General features: G+C 38.3%; 1 protein-coding gene across 13 annotated transcripts in view; it reads right to left on the bottom strand.

Moving 5' to 3' along the window:
- TNS3 (tensin 3) overlaps positions 1 to 18147 on the bottom strand; it is a 202319-nt gene that overhangs the window by 3967 nt on the left and 180205 nt on the right. For 10 of the 13 annotated variants that reach the window (XM_038127953.1, XM_038127947.1, XM_038127943.1 and 7 more), the window contains 8 exons: positions 17552 to 17638; positions 13462 to 13590; positions 10998 to 11111; positions 7490 to 7567; positions 5715 to 5792; positions 1401 to 1569; positions 358 to 426; positions 201 to 227 (listed from right to left, as the gene is read on the bottom strand). In XM_038127953.1, the coding sequence (XP_037983881.1) occupies positions 201 to 227; positions 358 to 426; positions 1401 to 1569; positions 5715 to 5792; positions 7490 to 7567; positions 10998 to 11111; positions 13462 to 13590; positions 17552 to 17638 (751 nt within the window). Of the gene's footprint in view, positions 1 to 200; positions 228 to 357; positions 427 to 1400; positions 1570 to 3338; positions 3368 to 5714; positions 5793 to 7489; positions 7568 to 10997; positions 11112 to 13461; positions 13591 to 17551; positions 17639 to 18147 lie in introns of those variants that run through there. The other 3 variants (XM_038127949.1, XM_038127948.1, XM_038127954.1) reach the window with 2 other exon arrangements.

Here is an 18147-nt window from a genome sequence, read left to right as displayed (position 1 = left end):
AACCATGAGAGCTCTGGCTCCAGACTTCCCACCCCCACCCATCACATAATTAGGTCCCAATTTGCAGAGGTGTAGATGAAGTAACCAATGTCTAATTACAGAGGGCTGAGAGACTTTTGTCTCTGAACAGATACTTTCCCTTCCACTTCTCAGACAAAAGTAATTTAGAACACCAAACAGTTAAAAGAGACTCTACTTACTTTGCAGAAAGGCCATCTTTCATCCACCTTATCCATTAAGAAAGCAGTACAAAAACATAACATGGAGAAATAAAAATGTTTGTTTTAGTTTGTTTGTTGGGGTTTTTTGGTAGAACAATACAAATAACATATTAAAAATACTGCTTGTCATACTTACTTTCTGTCCTGTGGATCCAAAGCACAGAAAATAACAGTGTTGACTGAATAATGTCGCCGAAAAAAGAGTCTGGATAGGAAGAAAGAAAACTAATTCCAGAAACAGTAAAGATGCTTAGAATTCCAAACAATAAACTAATCTGAAAAATAAATTGTATTTAATACAGACAATATTTATTGCTATCTTTGAGTGACTTTGAAATCCACCTGAACTGCTCCAACCCAATAAATACACGTTTAAAACACTAACATAAAGTTTTTTGAACTAAAGGAAAACTGATTCTCAAGATAAGAGCTAGGAGTATGAAATGTATTTTTTCTAAAAACTGACCATTTAGATACTATTTTAGTGGGACAGACAACTTTGTGGAATTTGTGAATAATTCGATCATATTATGTTTCAAAATATTCACACTCCTAGGCATTACCATTAAGGTGAAGGTTCTGTAATCTGCTACAAATGACTGCAAACCCCATGGAATGAAAAAGTCTGGCACTTTTTTTTTTTAACCTATAATGAATTCCTGTTGTCCTTCCTTTGCTATTGTAATTTTTCAAATTGAAAGTGCTTGTGGTAGCCTAACTAGCACTTAGAAAAAAGTAAATATAAATTAACTTTTTATCACAGTTTTTTACAGGCTATCCAAAACACTATTTCAGATCCTGGAGATAGACATCATCTGCTTAAGTCAGATCCGTTCAGTGATACTGGTGAAAGACACCATGAAGATAAATTAGGTTATCACCATGAAGATAAAATAGGTTCAATATCAAATGCTAGCAAAGCCATTACTTTCCTAAGAAATAACAATAAAAAAATATCAAAGTGACCTTCCAATGCTAAAATACACCATGTGGAAATAAAGTCCACAACTTTACAATATATGTTCCTGTACTACAGCTTACACAGTCACCATCATTCCTATAATGCCGGTATCCTCTGAGACAGAGATTGCAAAATGTAACTAGGAATGTCAAATCAACAGGGGCCAACACCTGACAGAAACAGAGCCAGATAATCCCTTCCCATCCTTATTTGCTTACTTTCTTTGATTATCTGTCAGTGTAATTCCCTGAGCAGACACCTTGAAATGGACAACAGTTGAGATAGGAGATGGATCTTGCATCAGCGTCAGGCTCAAAGCTTTCTGTATTGCCTGGTATCCTGTGAGGGACTCCATCTCTACTGAATTCAGGTACCAGACATTACAAGCTGTAATGAAAGAGGAGAAAGATTTGGAGAGGTCATAGGCCTTTTACTCTCCCTTTGGTTTTAATAACTTTATATCAAAGTCAATGACTATATTTATTATTATCCATAGATATCCTGAAATTTAAATAAATACGAGACAACACCAGGGAGTACACTTGTAGGTAGTACTGGAACAAAGGCATTCCTGAAAGAATGGGGATATTTTGCTTTTAAGTTCAAATACATCAGTTAGTAAGAAAATACACATTTGCAGCATACATTCACACGTTCTACAGTTTCAAATATTTAAACTATATTCAAAGGAAACCATTCACTTGATTGGCAAGACAAGAATGTTTTCACACCAGAAAGAGCTGAGGGTTATTCCAAAGTTCATTTCTCTTTAATTCTCATTAATAGTGTTATGTATGTTTAATGATTTCAGAGCAAGTAAAACAATTTCCATACTGATAAAAATTACTGACACACATTTTGAGGCCTTTTCTTTACTTCAGCATGCACTTACTTCTAAAAGTACTATTCCTCTTCTAGAGATACTAGCAACTTCTGAAATATCTCTATAAAATAGATGCTCACTGGTTTCTAAGGTTATCAAACAGTTACTTTTTTACATGGTTTTGTATCAAATCTGCAGTGAGCACTAGGAAAGTATGTATTAATATTATATAGCATTATAGAGTAGTACTGTACTACTCTATAATACTACATAGTACAGTGGCATCTAAAATATGGACTATTATATGGTATTAACAGAATTATTCACATGCTCTACTATGGAACTGTGGTATAAAGTCAAATTTACAAACAAATTAAGAACAAGCAAGAACGATTATGCACATCCATAGCTAAACACCAGCACCAAGAGATTTTGTGTTTGGTAAAAACACTTGTGTAGGTATCCAGGACAAAATTTACAACTCTGTCAGTTGACACATACAAATTACCACGGTTACATTTCATTTGTTTAGCAGTTTCATTTGGCTTGCCAACATTACTATGAAAGCAAAGATTAAAGTAAATCTAACAGTTTATCTTTTTATTTAGCTATTCTGTAATCTGTCTTAAGATTTCTCCTATCACTATCTACAAAAGATAAATCTAACAGTTTATCTTTTTATTTAGCTATTCTGTAATCTGTCTTAAGATTTCTCCTATCACTATCTACATAAAATTATAGAGCTAGACACTGGCACTTTCAAAACAACCAGGTAATCATACAGTTAAAAAGTGCATAAGCCTAAGTTTGACTCCAGCATAATGATCAACCCAGTAACTTCAAGCTCTGGAGTCCATCAGTGAAAGAAGGGATCCTGAGATTTCATTTATCTGATTTGCAAGTGCAAAATTTCAAAAATATATTTTTGCATTGCTGTGAAAATTTCAACTTTTGCTTGAATCAGTTAAATTCACACAGAGAGGATTTAAGATGATGAGTAGCAACCCAAAACTGTAATGAACATTCCAAACCATAAGCTCTCTTCTTCTCCCCTCATTACTGTGTATGGTCGCTATAGATCTAAAGCTCTTCACATCCTGTGTGTCTTTCCCCAAAACAGGAAGTTTCCCTTCTTTCACAGCCACACACATCAGAGTCCCTTCCTCTTCACACAGTGCATTGCTGTCAACAGACGGTTTTCAGGTTTTGTTTCTAAATGAAATTTCCAAGCATTTTATCTAGACTGCCCTCATAGTGATACTCCAAACAGAAGTTACCCAATACAGGGTATCCTTTGCTTCTGTACCACAGAAAATAATAAATGGAAACTTACGGAAGTGTTGCAAAGTGAAAACATGTCAGCTAAAAAAAGGAGAGGAAAGGTAATGAGAAACATAGAAAGATTTGTCATTAAATAACATCATGCACGGCCTGACAAGGTATCGAGAACAGTAATCCTGGAGAAACCATGCTCCAAGCTACAACAAAAGGAAGACCTTTTTTTTCAATGCAGCTGCCCTGCACTGTTGCTGCTTTTGTCTTTCACACGTGACATTTTGGAGCACATCTGTGCCACCAGCAACAGCTTAACCATGTTGCTTTTAGACTGGGAATGTCTTTTGTTCAGAATGCTTAGTTTCTTGACTGTATCAGTGTAAAGAGAATTAAGAACCGCAATTTATTTGAACAGAAAGTTTTGTTGCTGAACAGGAAGATTAATAAAGCAAGCTGTATTCTAGGGAAAAGCCTCTTATCTGTATGGTTTCCAGTCGTCAACTGTCAGTGTCTAAGAAGCAAAGGATTTCTAGTCAGCTTCTGCACTTAGAACCTGGAAATGCTCATTAGGTTTTTCAGGGAGCTATAAAAAACACTTTTTTTTTTTGCTTGTGGAGTGAGAGAAGTGTGGGTATAGAAGGGCAGGGAGAAAGTATATCTGCTTTAAAGTTTTCTTTAAAAGGACTCCATTTACATGTTTTGAATCTGCACTCCAGTGTTGAACTCCACAACTTGAATGCTTCTGTGACTGGAAAGGCACCCCTGATGTATCAAGGCAGAAAAAAAATCAAAACTCTGAGAACCTCTCATAGCAAATTTATCTATTTGGGTTCCAAATCCTTGTTTAAAACAACAAAAACATCAAAACAGGTTAAAACCAAATGTACTAAGTACCCTGAATGATCCATGATACGAAAGCTCCCATAAAGACTTATCTGACTACTGCCCCAGCTGAAGAAATAGATCTTTTTCTTTGAAAAGCATTGTCTGAGCAAGGAGAAACCAATATTTCTTGGAAGATAATATATGCCCCTTTTGATAGCTTTTCTAAGAAGTAAAGCTCTTAAAAAATTGATTCTCTGTTTTTTTTCCCTGTGGGCCACAACAAACACCAACTAGCAAGCTAATACATGCTCACTCGCAGCACAGCCTCACAAAGATTTGCCATTGCCTCAGCCATGCATGCCTGCTCAATTACAGCACTCAAAGTGGTGCTTCAAATATTGAAGTCAAAGCAGATTGGATTGCTGCACAAGCAAAGAGCAACACTGTCTCCAGAGCTGGCCAGTTTGACAACTGCCCCTTCAAAAGCACTCTAAAAATGCGTGAGGGCAATGAGGCAGCATTCTTAGAAACACATGCTTTGCCACAACACTCACTTGTGGATCCAGTGGGGTAGGCTAAACTCAAAAGAAAAGGGCAAATGTAGTGTATTCCTGTGCTCTAATGGCACTAATTGGGTGGCTTCTGGGGAGAATGCAGAGCAACCTGAAAATGAGGGACCACTGCAGGACATTGGCAGGATCCCCTGGACATGCCCACTATACAGTAGAGTAACACGGTTGGTGGCATTTCTAAAGACAACTTAGATTGTGCAGGAGTACTTGAGGCATTGTCCAATACGGTGAGTTAGAATGTCACCACACTTTTTCAGACAGGCTGTTTAACTAGTTCTCTGGATCAGCTGCACACTAACAAAGCAGATAAGAAGCAGAGCACACCTCTACACAGCTCTTGCAAACACCCCAGTTTGAGAGCCATACAGAGCCATGGTAACAGTGCATGGCATCACATAATTTGAACATACTCTGGTCATGGTTCTTCTGTCACATCAAATCAGTGGTAACACAATTCAACTTGCCAGAATGGGTGCTGCACTATGCGTAAGAATCCATAAAAGCATCCAGTGGAAAAGACACATGACATTTCCTAAGAACATGCAGCAACAAGTGAAGTGAACCGTTCTTTAATATTTTTTTCAGATTGATGCAACAGTAAGCATTTTGCAGTGGTATTGTTAACCCCTATGATAAGAACTTAACCCTAACTGAACACCTTCCTTAGTTGGCTTTTGCAGACCTCACACATAGTTCTTGAACCTCTGCAACCATAGACTGAAAACATCCCCTCAAAGTTTATCAGTTATGAAAGCAATGTCCTGCTTAAAAATTGCCATGCTTGAAGTAACCTAGGTACACCTCATATTCTCACAAGACACATGATGGGAAATGAAACAAGAATGTAGGAGCTGGCTGCAGAAAATGGGAAAAACTTGGTACATATCCTCACAATGCCCTTTACGCTTCTACCCAGCACAATAAATTTAACTGCTACCTTTACATGTCCTTTAATCCAGTCTAAGCTTCAGCTTCTCCCAACCTGTAAGATACAAACTTTGGTAACAATCAAATACAAGGATAAAAGTTTAACAGACCTGCACCCTGTTTGAGAAGCTCCGCAGCTGAGTTTGCAGCAGTTTGTGGAGAAGTTTCTACTATCTCCTCCAAGGGATCTGCAAACAGAAAACACTGTCCATGTCTTGTATGGATTTAAATCAACAAATCAAAGTTCACAGTCATGTATGAGCTGTTACACTTATAACTGTGATCTCATCTATTGAACAACTCTTGGCCAGAAACATAAAACCACCTTTTAGCTGCATTTATAATCATCTATGTAGGTTTTGTGCTGCATCAGGGGTATTTTTGCCTTGAGCACTGCAAGCAGGATGCTTAACTTTTATTTCCTGAGAATAAAAGACATTACACAGGCATATGCTCTAGGGACTCACATGATTACACATTAAGACAATACTAATAGCTGTATTCCCTCCCTACAGCCAAAAATACCTTGACTAGTGTGATTTTAATGACATCATTTGATTTGTATAATTTACAGTAATTTATACAAAAAGACTCTGTGTTACCATGACAAAATCAATTAATTATATTTTGATTCAGATGATGACAACAAAACCTTCTTAAGTTGAAAAAAAACCATCTGAACCATTAAGACAGCAGTGGAACGTTTCCTCCCAAATGACTGTTAAAAGTAGTAACAAAACCATCCACCAAAATGTTATTTCAGGTATATAAATGCATGTAAAAAAATCTCAGTTACTGCTGCATTTAGCATGATGCATGCTGTCTTTGAATATAATCAAATGAGGAAGAGAGCCATAATACAGTTTATGACACCACTCATATGGTTAGTTACAGTTATCCAAACATTTTAAATACTCCAGGCACTGTATCCTGCATTAACTACAGAAAATCATCTTAAAATGCACAATCAAATTGGATTAAAAAATAAAACAAAAAAATTTCACTGTGGTATGCTTATTCAAGACAAGGCAAATCTTCCAGATCTGTACCTCTGGAAGAACAGAGTAATTCTTCCATCTTATGTGAGGGGGATAAAGAGAACAAGCCAGCCTCCACACTGTTTTGCTATATAAATGCATGAGATCTCTTGTCATATCTACTAGAGCATTTTTCTGTGCTAAAATGCACTAATGCACTTGCATAAATCAAATACTATTTTTGTATATTAACATGTGGTCTATGACAAAAGTTTAAAGGGTTCAAAAATTCTTTAAAGCTATAAACCACAAGAACATTTAATATTTCAATAATGTGTCTGGGGCTAACTTCATGTGGGAGAATATAAGACAACTGAATTACTGGACAAGCATGAGCATTCGTTTTTGTCTTCAGAGTGGTTTATGAAATCATTATAAGCAAAATTAGAATCATAATCCTGTGAAGCAACATAGGCTTTTTGATCATTTTGAACAATATTTGAACCTGTGCAAGTTGCTACACTCTTCCTGCCAGTGTCACACTCAGGGCACCATCTACTCTTTACCTACTTGTCCTTTTGCTATCCAGACCTGAATGAGTGGTTAAATCTAACCATACACTGGCATAACGCCATGTCTAGGAAGGACATCTGTCTTCCTACATGGTAAATTACTGCATTATTTCCATGATGAATATATGCTTATGACTGGAATATCACAGTACCAGTATGCTCACAACCACACTTTGGATAAGGGTCATCACCAATACTGAAGACAACACCACAGCTTCCTCCTCGGTGAGTTTCTGCTTAGATCTTCACTTGTGACACCATGACCTGCCTTCAGACACTGACACTTTGAAGCAAAACTTGGCTGGGAATATCTCTTCTGTACTTCAACAAGCATACCTCTGTCTGGGATGAGGAGCTTGCAGGGCAATGCCAGCGGAGTGATGGAATGCTGATACACTAGAGCTGTCAAACTCCCTGTGGTCAGAAAAGTAACAAGACACGCACAGTTAACTTGGTAGGCAACAAGAATGCTTAAGTTATGAATGCTTAATGCTCTCAAGTATTTTATAGACTAAGAGCCCCCTCTGCTTCACTTTAATAATCTCTTGGGACCTAAGCCAAGATCTTCTTGAACTCAGTAATCACAATTGTATGTTCCCTTTCCTTCCCTCTTATACACACTGCTTAGATCCTGACCTAAATGTCTGTACTTCAAATGAAGAAAGCACAAAAATTACAAAATCAGTAATATATACAAGTCAGTAAATTTTTTTCAACGCTCTTAGCTTCTGCTACATTAAATGTAGTAAATTCTTACGAAGGTGGCAAGAGCACATGAGGTCACTTGTGCAACATGATGAGGTTAAAAAAAAAGCAAGTTCTACCTCTTAGCCACCTTAGTCTTCATCATCTAGTGTTCTGTCTACACACGCCTCTACTTTCTAATTCTGAAAGTACAAAAGATAGTCCAGGTAAAACCTCTTCCATTTAAGGCAGCAGTGATGTACATAGAATTCTCTATTAAATGATTTTTTTTTTTCTTTTCAAAGTCACTCTTGCAATTTGGTCTTGGCTTAACTGAAGTAATTAAATATTAGTTACCTTTGATATTAGCATGTCAGACTATAAGGAGTGAGAGGAAGGCATTCAATCCCATTTACTAACAAGCAGCAAACATTATAATCATGTGCTGGAGAAAAAATCCCAGTTCAACCAAAACTAACTGCATCTTTACAGTCCATCAAAACTTTATTTGAAACAGAGAGATGACCCAATTCTACAAGAGTCTTATAGAAATGCAAAGACTGATCGATACTATTAGCGCTTCATGATCCTACCATAAACGTTTAATAGTGCCTGTTCACCTACTCTGTGAACCAGTTTTGTGTCCTGGGTTACAATGTGGGGTGTAAACAAGCTATTTATTCTACTCCCATCTACATAACTCTTGATGAAGTGTTAACAGTGGGTCGTTTTTAACAGCTGCCCAGTGTGCACCCAACCCTTCAGACTGGATGTTAGATAAGGGAGAAGAGGCAAACCCTGCAAGGCACAAGGGTCTTCACAATTAACTAAGGCACGGTAACTACACACATCCTGAGGGGGTCATCTCTGCTCAGGGGCCATCGTGGAACTCAATGGCCCTAGCAAGAATAGATGACTGCAATGACTCAAGAGTATTACACCATTCCACTATGAAATTCCCCACCCGAGGGAGGTACCACCTGAACCTGACTGTTTATCATCTGGGGCTTTGGGGACTTTGGTGGCACCACCACCATTGCTCAACAGACCCAGAGGAGGACTAGACCTTTCACAGGACCATGGCTTTCAACAAGACTGCAATCATCACTTCAACAGGACTGCAACCACTGCTTAATCAGACTGCAACCACCACCCTGACCAACAGGGTGTCCAACTGTACTCTGACTCAGTGACTTTAAGCCAGTTTTTCTGTATCACTGCATTTTTTTATTAAATTGTAACTCTGACCTGCTCTCAAGGTATTTGTGTTCATCTCTCACTGTGGTTTATTTTCAAACCAGCACAGGCTGTACAAACTGAAAGACTAGGAGATGTTCACACTAAATGACTAGTAGGACTACATAGGTGCCTAAACAGGAACTTCAAGATTGAGGTAGGAATGGACTAAAAGTTCTCATTTAAGGTAAGTCTCATGCCAAATATTGATAAACATCAGTCCACCTTTATTTTAAATGTGACTTTATTTCACATCTGTTAATTTTATGGTAGATGACCCTTTCACAGGTGTATATATGGTGTGGTATATGTGACAAGGCCTGTAACAGGGGGTGGGAGGGCTCCAGGATGACCTCTGGGTAAAGTTCAGGGGAGCTTTTCATGCCAAAGACAGCCCATTCCAGAAGACCCACTGCAGGGCACCTATGGAAAAAAGGCTGGGTGAGACACAGCAGAGAGAATGCCATGGACAGAGGAGGAGGAGGAGGAGAAGGAGATGCTCTGGGTATCCAAGTTGCCATCCCCCACCCTGTAGCCCCTGGAGGACCTCATATTGGAAGAGATGGGACATTTTCTGTGGTCAATGGAGAACACATGCTCAAACAGGTTTTTTTTTTCTTTTCTGCAGGATGGAAGCCTACAAGGAAAGCCCACATCCCAGGAAGGAAAAACTGTGAGAGGATGAAGCAGCAGAGGAACTGTTCTGTAAGGACCATATGCCCTCACACACACTGCAGTGGGCATGAGGAGTCTGGGAGGAAGCAGTGAAATTGAGCTTAGAAAAGGGGAAGGAAATGTGTTATTTAATACTTGTTTTTGTTTCTCGTGTTTAGGAAACTTCTCTGTCTCACTATCCATGAGCCATTCTGGCAGTCACTCTTGCACCACCTGAGCTGGTAACTCAAAGCCCCTGCATACCTACACACCCCACACTTACAGTCAGGTGTTTCCTCAGAAACTCAGCCCCAGGTTTCCCTTAGCAGAGTCTCAGACTTCAAGATCATTAAAACGATTTAATTCTAGTGCAACAACTCAATAACAAAATAACAGCTCAAACTGGGTGCCTCTGAGGAGAGATACCCTTACAATCAAAAGGCAGGAAAGTCTGGGGGTTGGCTGCTGCTGCTGAATTTCTTGAGTGCATACAGGGTCCCAGGCCCTTTGTTATGCAAAGAGTCAGCAGGTCATGGCCTCTTGCCTGGGACACCCATAGATCAATCTGCAGTTTGCACTTCCACATTGCAAACCCAGCTACCTTGACTAAATGTATCCCCCAAAATCTGACTGCCTGAATATTGATTTTAATTGGAAAAACATAATTTCCCCCAAGTTGAGTTTCTTTTGCCCTGTAACTGGTTAGCATCTTCCTGTTTTCATTTCAAGCCATAAGCTCTCCCATACTATTTTCCCCTCCTACCCCAAATGAGTGAAAAGAAAATGAGTCAACAGCTAGGTAGGTCTTTGGCTGTTTGCAATTACGGGTATTGTACTTCCATATTACATTAAATCATATTACATGTACATCATATTACATTAAATAATGTACTGACATCGCATAATGTACTTTGTGAATATCTCACTCTGGTGTCATTTTTAGTCACCTAATACGCAGCATAAATATAACACAGGACAAAAGGTCCTGAATCAATTAGGATTATAAGAGTGATTTAGCTCAGCTTCCTGCAGCTACATTGGTAGTGGTATACAAGCTTGACTGTTTGAAGCTTGGTCATGTGCATCTATGCTAGAGTGCCCTGCACATCTGCTTAAGGCAAATGTGTAAAAGGCTCCTGGAACCTTGGAATGGGTTCCTACAGAAGTCATCAGGACTCAAAGTAGTCTCTCATTTGTATTCCATCCAAGTCAGCACTGGCAAATGCCAACTCTTTCCATCTTCTCAGTCCCTGTGATGCACAGTACTCACCAAAATATGGTTCATTCAGGCATCCTTTCAAGCGTACTCCCTTCTGAGTACATTCAATCAGAAAATGCCTTACAAGTTCATTTGACGAATCTCCAACTGTGTTGAAAAAGAAAGCTCATAAAGAGAAGCAATTAACAGATAATTAACAGACAACTCTCACAAACTACGTCTTTATGAAGCAGTTTTTCCACATTACTACCAAATGTTTTATATGCAAAATGCAAAGAATACAATTAGACTTACTCTGCAAGTTACAAGATGTATTTAAAAGGTCGTTTTTCAAAAAACAAATAAGCAAACAGCTCACTTTAGATAGCCGAGGAAATGGTTTTATATACTCAAGTGACTGACATCCAGATATACACTGGTGTTCAAAAATGTCCAAATATGGTCCCAGCAACAGACAGGAACAGAAATTTGGAAAATGAATGGTTAGAAATTTTGATGCACTTGCCCATTAAAAGAACTTGTATCCAAAGTGACAAGAAAGAAAAGTATGAAAAAATATTCCCATTTCCAGTGATATTTCTGTTCACAGAAGTTCCCCAGATTAAAAGAAGAGTAGATTAAGCTACACAAAAGTAATGATGGCAATTCTCTCAGTGCATTTTTACGTTTCCAAGTGTCTGCAGTTTTATGCTATGTCTCTGCTCCTGAAAACAAACATTTACATGAAGCACTAGAGTTTCTCTAGATTTTTAAGACCATTTTAATCTCAGGAATCTAAGACAAACCAAAACTGTAGAGTTGGATGAAAAGAGGAGATCCAAAGTCCAAGAGACATGTAAAAATTCCCTTGAGATTTAACATTCTTTTAAACATGTACATATATAGGCAGACATATAATTAGGACAAATATTTCTTGGAAGATGGATTGACAGTATTTCATACCTACTACAAAACTAATCTTTCTCCAAATAGTCAAAAGGTTATTTCATACCAACAGGACAAAGCTATCAAACCATTCTAACCTTAACAAAAGAGCAACAAACAGGTGTACTCTTTGATCTAGCAGGAAACACCTCAAGGGTTGACTTTCAGGCCAATAGAGATGAATGCATTAATATGGGCAGCAAAAACTTCTTCACAAGCAAATATTGCACAGATAGCTTTTTCAAACAGCTTACTGTTTGCTGTTATGCTCTCACCAAATTAAAAATAAATTACTACTAGATATGTGGGGAGGAGAAGCCTGGAACAAGAAACACTACAGGAAACAGAACCAATCTGTGCCTTCTAGGATTAAACAGGGGAAACCAGAAAAGCCAAGCATCATGAAGTGAGAAGTGGAAGAATGCTAGTCTTACTACTACTAACATAAACTGTCTCTTAAAGCCTGGCAGAGTGTGAGCTTTCATGTCTTCCTGGACTTCACTAATGAGAAAAGACTACTAGAAACACCTTACAAGCCACTTTCAAGTTGCCTCCTAGTTGTTGCTATCACCACCCCAGTACACCTACACTGACTACATTATATAAGTCATTGGAGTGGTTCTGCTGATGTTTATTGGCAACAAAACGGACTACATGGCAAGTTGATATTAAAAATTTTTGTTATTTAGAAATGTTATTTTTATTTTATTTTATACCAAAATGATATTTTGTTATTTAAAAATGTTTCAAGACACCAGATTAAAAGAGATTCAAAGTGTTACTGTAATAGAGGTGAACTGCTAACATTGCCACTGAGTAAGCAAATCCAAATCAACAGCCAAACAAAAAAAACAAACCAAAACAGCCAAAACCATACTTCCATAAAAACAGCACTAAGAATAAATGCTTTCCGGTACTCTTAATTGCCTACCTCACCAGTAATGATGTACTAATGAAACATAATAATCTTTGTAAAAGAAAAACAGCAGCAACAAAAACCACTCCACTAACCTTGCAGTAGTACAAATGGTACCAAGAACACTACAGATATTGGCTGCTGAGTTTCCATACACCAATTAATGATTTCTGCATGTTCTTCTCACTTTATGTTTCACAACCATCAGGCACGAGCTATATATGGAGGCACTAGAGCTGACAGAGTAGATATATAAATCACCACTTCTTTTAAACAATTATCCTTAGGAATCTCTTCAGATTTATATCTGAAATAGAACTGTCTCAAAACAAAACTTTGGGATCAAAAAATATTCAGCCCTCCAGCCGAGTGATAACTTTACATTGTAGCCTGTGAATCAAATGCAAACTTCTGACTGCTAAGGAAGACCAATTGCTGAGATGACACTGATTTTCATTAGGTTGATGAGGTACAACACATGCACAGCCACAACAGAAGTCATGGTGAAATCATATAATATAACAGGCATCGTATCCAATCTCATTTAACAACATATCAAATGTAACCTGCAATTCAAGTTGCACTTATGAGAAGAGGTGATGATTCTAACAGATTGCTACCCACCAATAAGGACTATCTACTATGTACAGCTTTTTTAATAACACATAGAAGTACCTTTCTTTAACTGTAGCACAGATGGAGGTGGTGTGGCAACTTTCATTGCTAGCCCATAGGCTCCCCGGAAAGAATGACTGTCTCGAACAATGAAAGACCCAGGTTCCTTTTCCTTGAGAACAGCAATGGCTGCAAGGGATTGCAGGAATGAGACATAGAAACAGTTCAAGCACCATGCACACACTCAAAAAGTACAGAAGTACAAAGGTAGTGTGAATGAGACACCAGAAGAAGTAAGATCTTTTTCTCTATCTGCATTGCTGTACAACAAAACACAATCAAAGCATATTTGGGGGACCTGAGCAGAAATACCTTGTCCAAATCTCACAGATACTTACTTTAAAAGAAGCCTGAAGTACAGAACCCTGATTTTTATTTGTTTTTAAACTAAGATGAGTGCTCAGGTCCCACCAGAATTCCTACAACCAGTGCAAGAGCAAGTCTACTTCTGCTTAGATTTTGTCAATTTGTTAAAAGACTGCATAGCTCTCTGTAATTTCCACACTGAGTAGACAGCACTGTTTTTCACTTCCCATTCAGCCTCAACAGGCAGGGCAGATTCATTTTCATCTACCACTAAGTTTCTGTCCCTGCACAGCTACCTTACTGCCTCAGGAGTTTTAAAGCAAAGGAAGGAATGTAAGTGTATATTCTGCTCTTTGAAGTATTTTTCATCTGTATTTTGGGATCTCTTCTGCAAGTGCAATATGAAGTCCTCTCCAAGAGGGAACACTTGCAGGGAAATTGCTGCTACTTTGCACAAGTCAGTTGCAGACTTTGAAATCAAGTAGGCCAAAATTTTAAACTTACTTTGAAAACAGACAAAAAGTTAATCTAATGACTGATCTTAATAAAATCTTTGCACTTTGCTTTCTTTCCTCCCCCATAAAAGTTTAAGAAATACACATGTACACCAGTATACTTTGTTTCTAGAATTTCCAACCATCAGCATGCCTTCAGAGAAACCCTAGAAAGAGCCCAAATTTGATGCTGGACTCCTTAATTGACTGTTCATACAGAACATGGATATTATGCATATGGGGCACAAAGGCCTATTTTGCAAGGCCTGAGCAATGTTTACATAGCAAAGGCTCATTTAATGAAAAAGAGGGAAGTAAAAAAATCAGGAAAATGCAGACATAATTATCTCTTCTGTCAAAGCAAGTAAAGCAAACATGTATGCATTCTATTATCTTCATCTGTCAGATGGCAAAGGAAAGAACCTTTTTTCACAACAATATGTCTTCTTTTGAGAGGATAAGGATGAATACACAAACCCCTGCAATTAAGCAGTACATAACACTTCTAAATACAAAGGGATACAGTAATAATTTGTCACAGGAGCAGTCCATTAAACACAGGGGAAAAAAGATCAAAAAATCAGCAAGAATACCTTAAAACATTTTTTAAATGAAGTTTTACTTCAAGGATGAAAAGAGGCATATTTAAAGGTTGGGAAGACTGTTGTTTCATTTGTTCAAGCAGTTAGGTTTTAAATTGCTTTATAACTACGTCCCTCACTGGACGCATATCATGTGAGGTATTTTTCTGCATATTTAAAGACTCAGTTTTCATTATGGGTGGTCAGTGGATAACACAAAGGGGACTGCAGTGAAAGGAACAGCAAAGTATCATCCAAAAATGAATTAATGTTCTGTTTCCTATGATCTTTATTCCACTGGCATCCTATTTACCACTACAAAAGAACATCCTCACCATCTGAGAATGTAATAATTAGACAAACGTAGCAATTCATCATTTGCCAATAGCTGAAGTTCACACTATTTTGGTTTAGTATGAATATCCTTCTCAATGTAGAATTAGTTAGTAATTTTTTCTTTTTGACAACCACATTTTAAAAAACCCCAGCTTAAAATCCTGCCTTATCTCATTAATCACAATTCACTATAGCTGACTATTACAGTATAAACACAAGCACAGTCAGGCCAATTGCATTTGGAAAGCAGTGTCAGAGACTGAAATGTTATAGTTTCATGGCTGAAACACTATTATAAAGGACTTTTGCCCATTAGGGCAAAAGTGTGTAACGAAGCTGCAGCAACAAAGCTGCACCACCAAAGCCCACCCCACCCTGAATGGACCTCCTGACTGAAACCCTGAACTGTGAGTTAAACCACCCAAAAGAGCTTGAGATAAGATAGAAGTGACATTGTTTTTCAATCATCTCAGGTTTGAGAAGAAATGGGTAAGGCTGGGGGAGAAGGACACATTCACAGAAGAGCCAAGCTCAGCAGCTGTCCTGAAAATCATCCCCAGCTGGCTTCAGGGTGGAGGCCGCAGCCCACAGGCTTAGCTGCAGCCAGCTTTGCACAGACTCCTCCCCAACCAAGGGCGGAGGAAGATAGTTTTGGGTATATGTCATGACCTCTGGTCAGACGCAGAGAACATCCATCCTCCATTACACAAACTGCCTCAGTTCTAAAACCCCCCACTCTGGGAAAGCCACATCCACAGGACACGCACGTGAGGGGCAGCTGAGGAAGTGTCATAATCCAACAAAGATCCCTAAAGCACTCCCCAGACTCATTCCTGAGGCCCTGCACCACAGCACTATACATGAAGCAAAATGATGCAACTGATTCAGAGTCTTGCAAGAGAGAGTCCCCCTTCAAGGGAGGTACCTGGGCCCAACTTGTATTAATCCTGGGACCCACAGAGGGATGATATATTTCTACTTAGTCTGCTCCTGTCACTCTTCCTGTCCCCCCCAATCTCTTTTTCTATTTCTTTGTCTTTCTCTCTCATTTACTGTTAAATAAAATATATCAATTTTTTGGTATCAACATTTAACCTTGTCTGGGTTTTAGTATCGTTTCACAGAATATTCAAACCTGAAGTTTCTATCCCGAATCCACAGAGAGCTCACTTTGCTCCTCTATGATTAGTGGATTGTAACAAGCACCCAGCATGCTTATGTATGTACTGTTGTAGGGACAGTGTGTAAGTTCATAGAATCATGGAAGAATGGCCTGGATTGGAATGAACCTGTAAGATCATCTACTTTCAATGCTTCTGTCATGAACAGAGACAACTTTCATTACACCAGAGCCATATCCAGCCTGGTCTTGAACATTTCCATGGATGGAGGGCATCCCACAGCTGCTCTGGGCAGTCTCTTACAGTGCCTCACCACCATCACAGTAAAGAATTTTTTTCTAATATTTAATCTAAACCTACTTTCAGTCTGAAACCATTTCACCTTGCCCTGTCACCACTACATGTTCTTCTAAAAAGTCCCTCTCCATCTTTCTTGTAGGCTCCACTCAGGTAGTGGAAGGCTGCAATTATAAGTCATTCCAAAGCTTTTCCTTCTCCAGATTGAAAAATCTCAATCCTCTCAGCCTTTCCTCATAGGAAACATGCTTCATCCCTCTAATCAACTTTGTGGCCCTCATCTGCATTCGCTCCAACAGGTCTGTCTATGTCTTTCCTGTATGCCAGATGCAGTACCCCAGGTGCTCCTAAGTATTAATTTTCACATAGATAATAAAAGATTTCTTCACTTCACTGAATAATACATCTATATATAAAAGCACTGTATCTGCATCATACATCATAAAGATGTTGTTCCATGGTAGTGACCTTAAAGAAATAATGCATGTCGCTTGACATTGAAATTCAGGCTACAAAATGACTGGTGGGTGAGGATGCCTTTGTGGTGACCTAGCTAATGAATTATTCTGAGATCATGTCAAAACAGCACACTTACACTCAAAAGGTTTCAGAGAGCAGACAGCCATTTGGCGTTGCTTCATGCATATCTGCCATTCGAATATCTGCAGCTTCACACAAAGAGCATTTGCAGCAGCCACCACAGACAGATCTATATTACTTCATAGTTAGTTCAATTAGGTTAATAATTTGTTTGATTAACTAAAAATTTTTCAGGACTATTTGACTGCCCTTCACATTCAAATTCAGCTTTTCAACAAATGAAACAAGAGGAGTTGTCTATGGCCCTTCTAGATTTTATATTTCTTTTAGAGATCAGGTATGTATCTAAAATCAAGACTTTACCAACTAGCTTTTCTATGAATGGATATGTCAGAATATTTATCAATTTATATACCTTGTTCTCTTGAAATATCTGGCTTATACCAGAACTTGGATGTGTCCTGAACAAATTTTACGGTCACATGTTTATCAGCTGCATTTTCTGTGAAATAAAAGGGGAAAAAGTCAAGAATTTTTTTAAATACAAAAGTGTTTCACTTTTCTTTCCAACTTCCAATCACCATTATTACTCACTCAAAAAACTCATCATTAGGACAGTTCAGAGAAACTGAGATGTTTAAAATCAGCAAATATAACAACATACACTAAGATTCTGAAAGCATGTTTGATGTTTCATTTTGCAAAATCCTAAAATATTAAAACCTTTTAGTTATAAAGCTGCATTAAACACAAATTTCTCAACAGGGCCCAATGAACACATATCTACATCTTTTACTTTTCTTGGCAAAACTCTAAAAGGTACAGAGACAAGCCAGCCCTTTTTCAAAGAAATTGAACTCAACACTGGTCCATTGTAATCTGACAGCTGAAAAGGTAGGCTGACCAATGGCTGGCTTCTAGGAAGCAGAGGAAGAAATCTGAAGCCTTGTTTCCTGAATAATGCATCCAAAGACACTGAACTGGCACCATTTACTGCAAACATTCAAGTCC

The sequence above is a fragment of the Motacilla alba genome, chromosome 2 (assembly GCF_015832195.1).
Source record: "Motacilla alba alba isolate MOTALB_02 chromosome 2, Motacilla_alba_V1.0_pri, whole genome shotgun sequence".
Classification (NCBI taxonomy): Eukaryota; Metazoa; Chordata; class Aves; order Passeriformes; family Motacillidae; genus Motacilla; species Motacilla alba.
The sequence above is the reverse complement of the archived record's forward strand: the minus strand, read 5'-3'. Positions and strand labels throughout refer to the sequence as shown.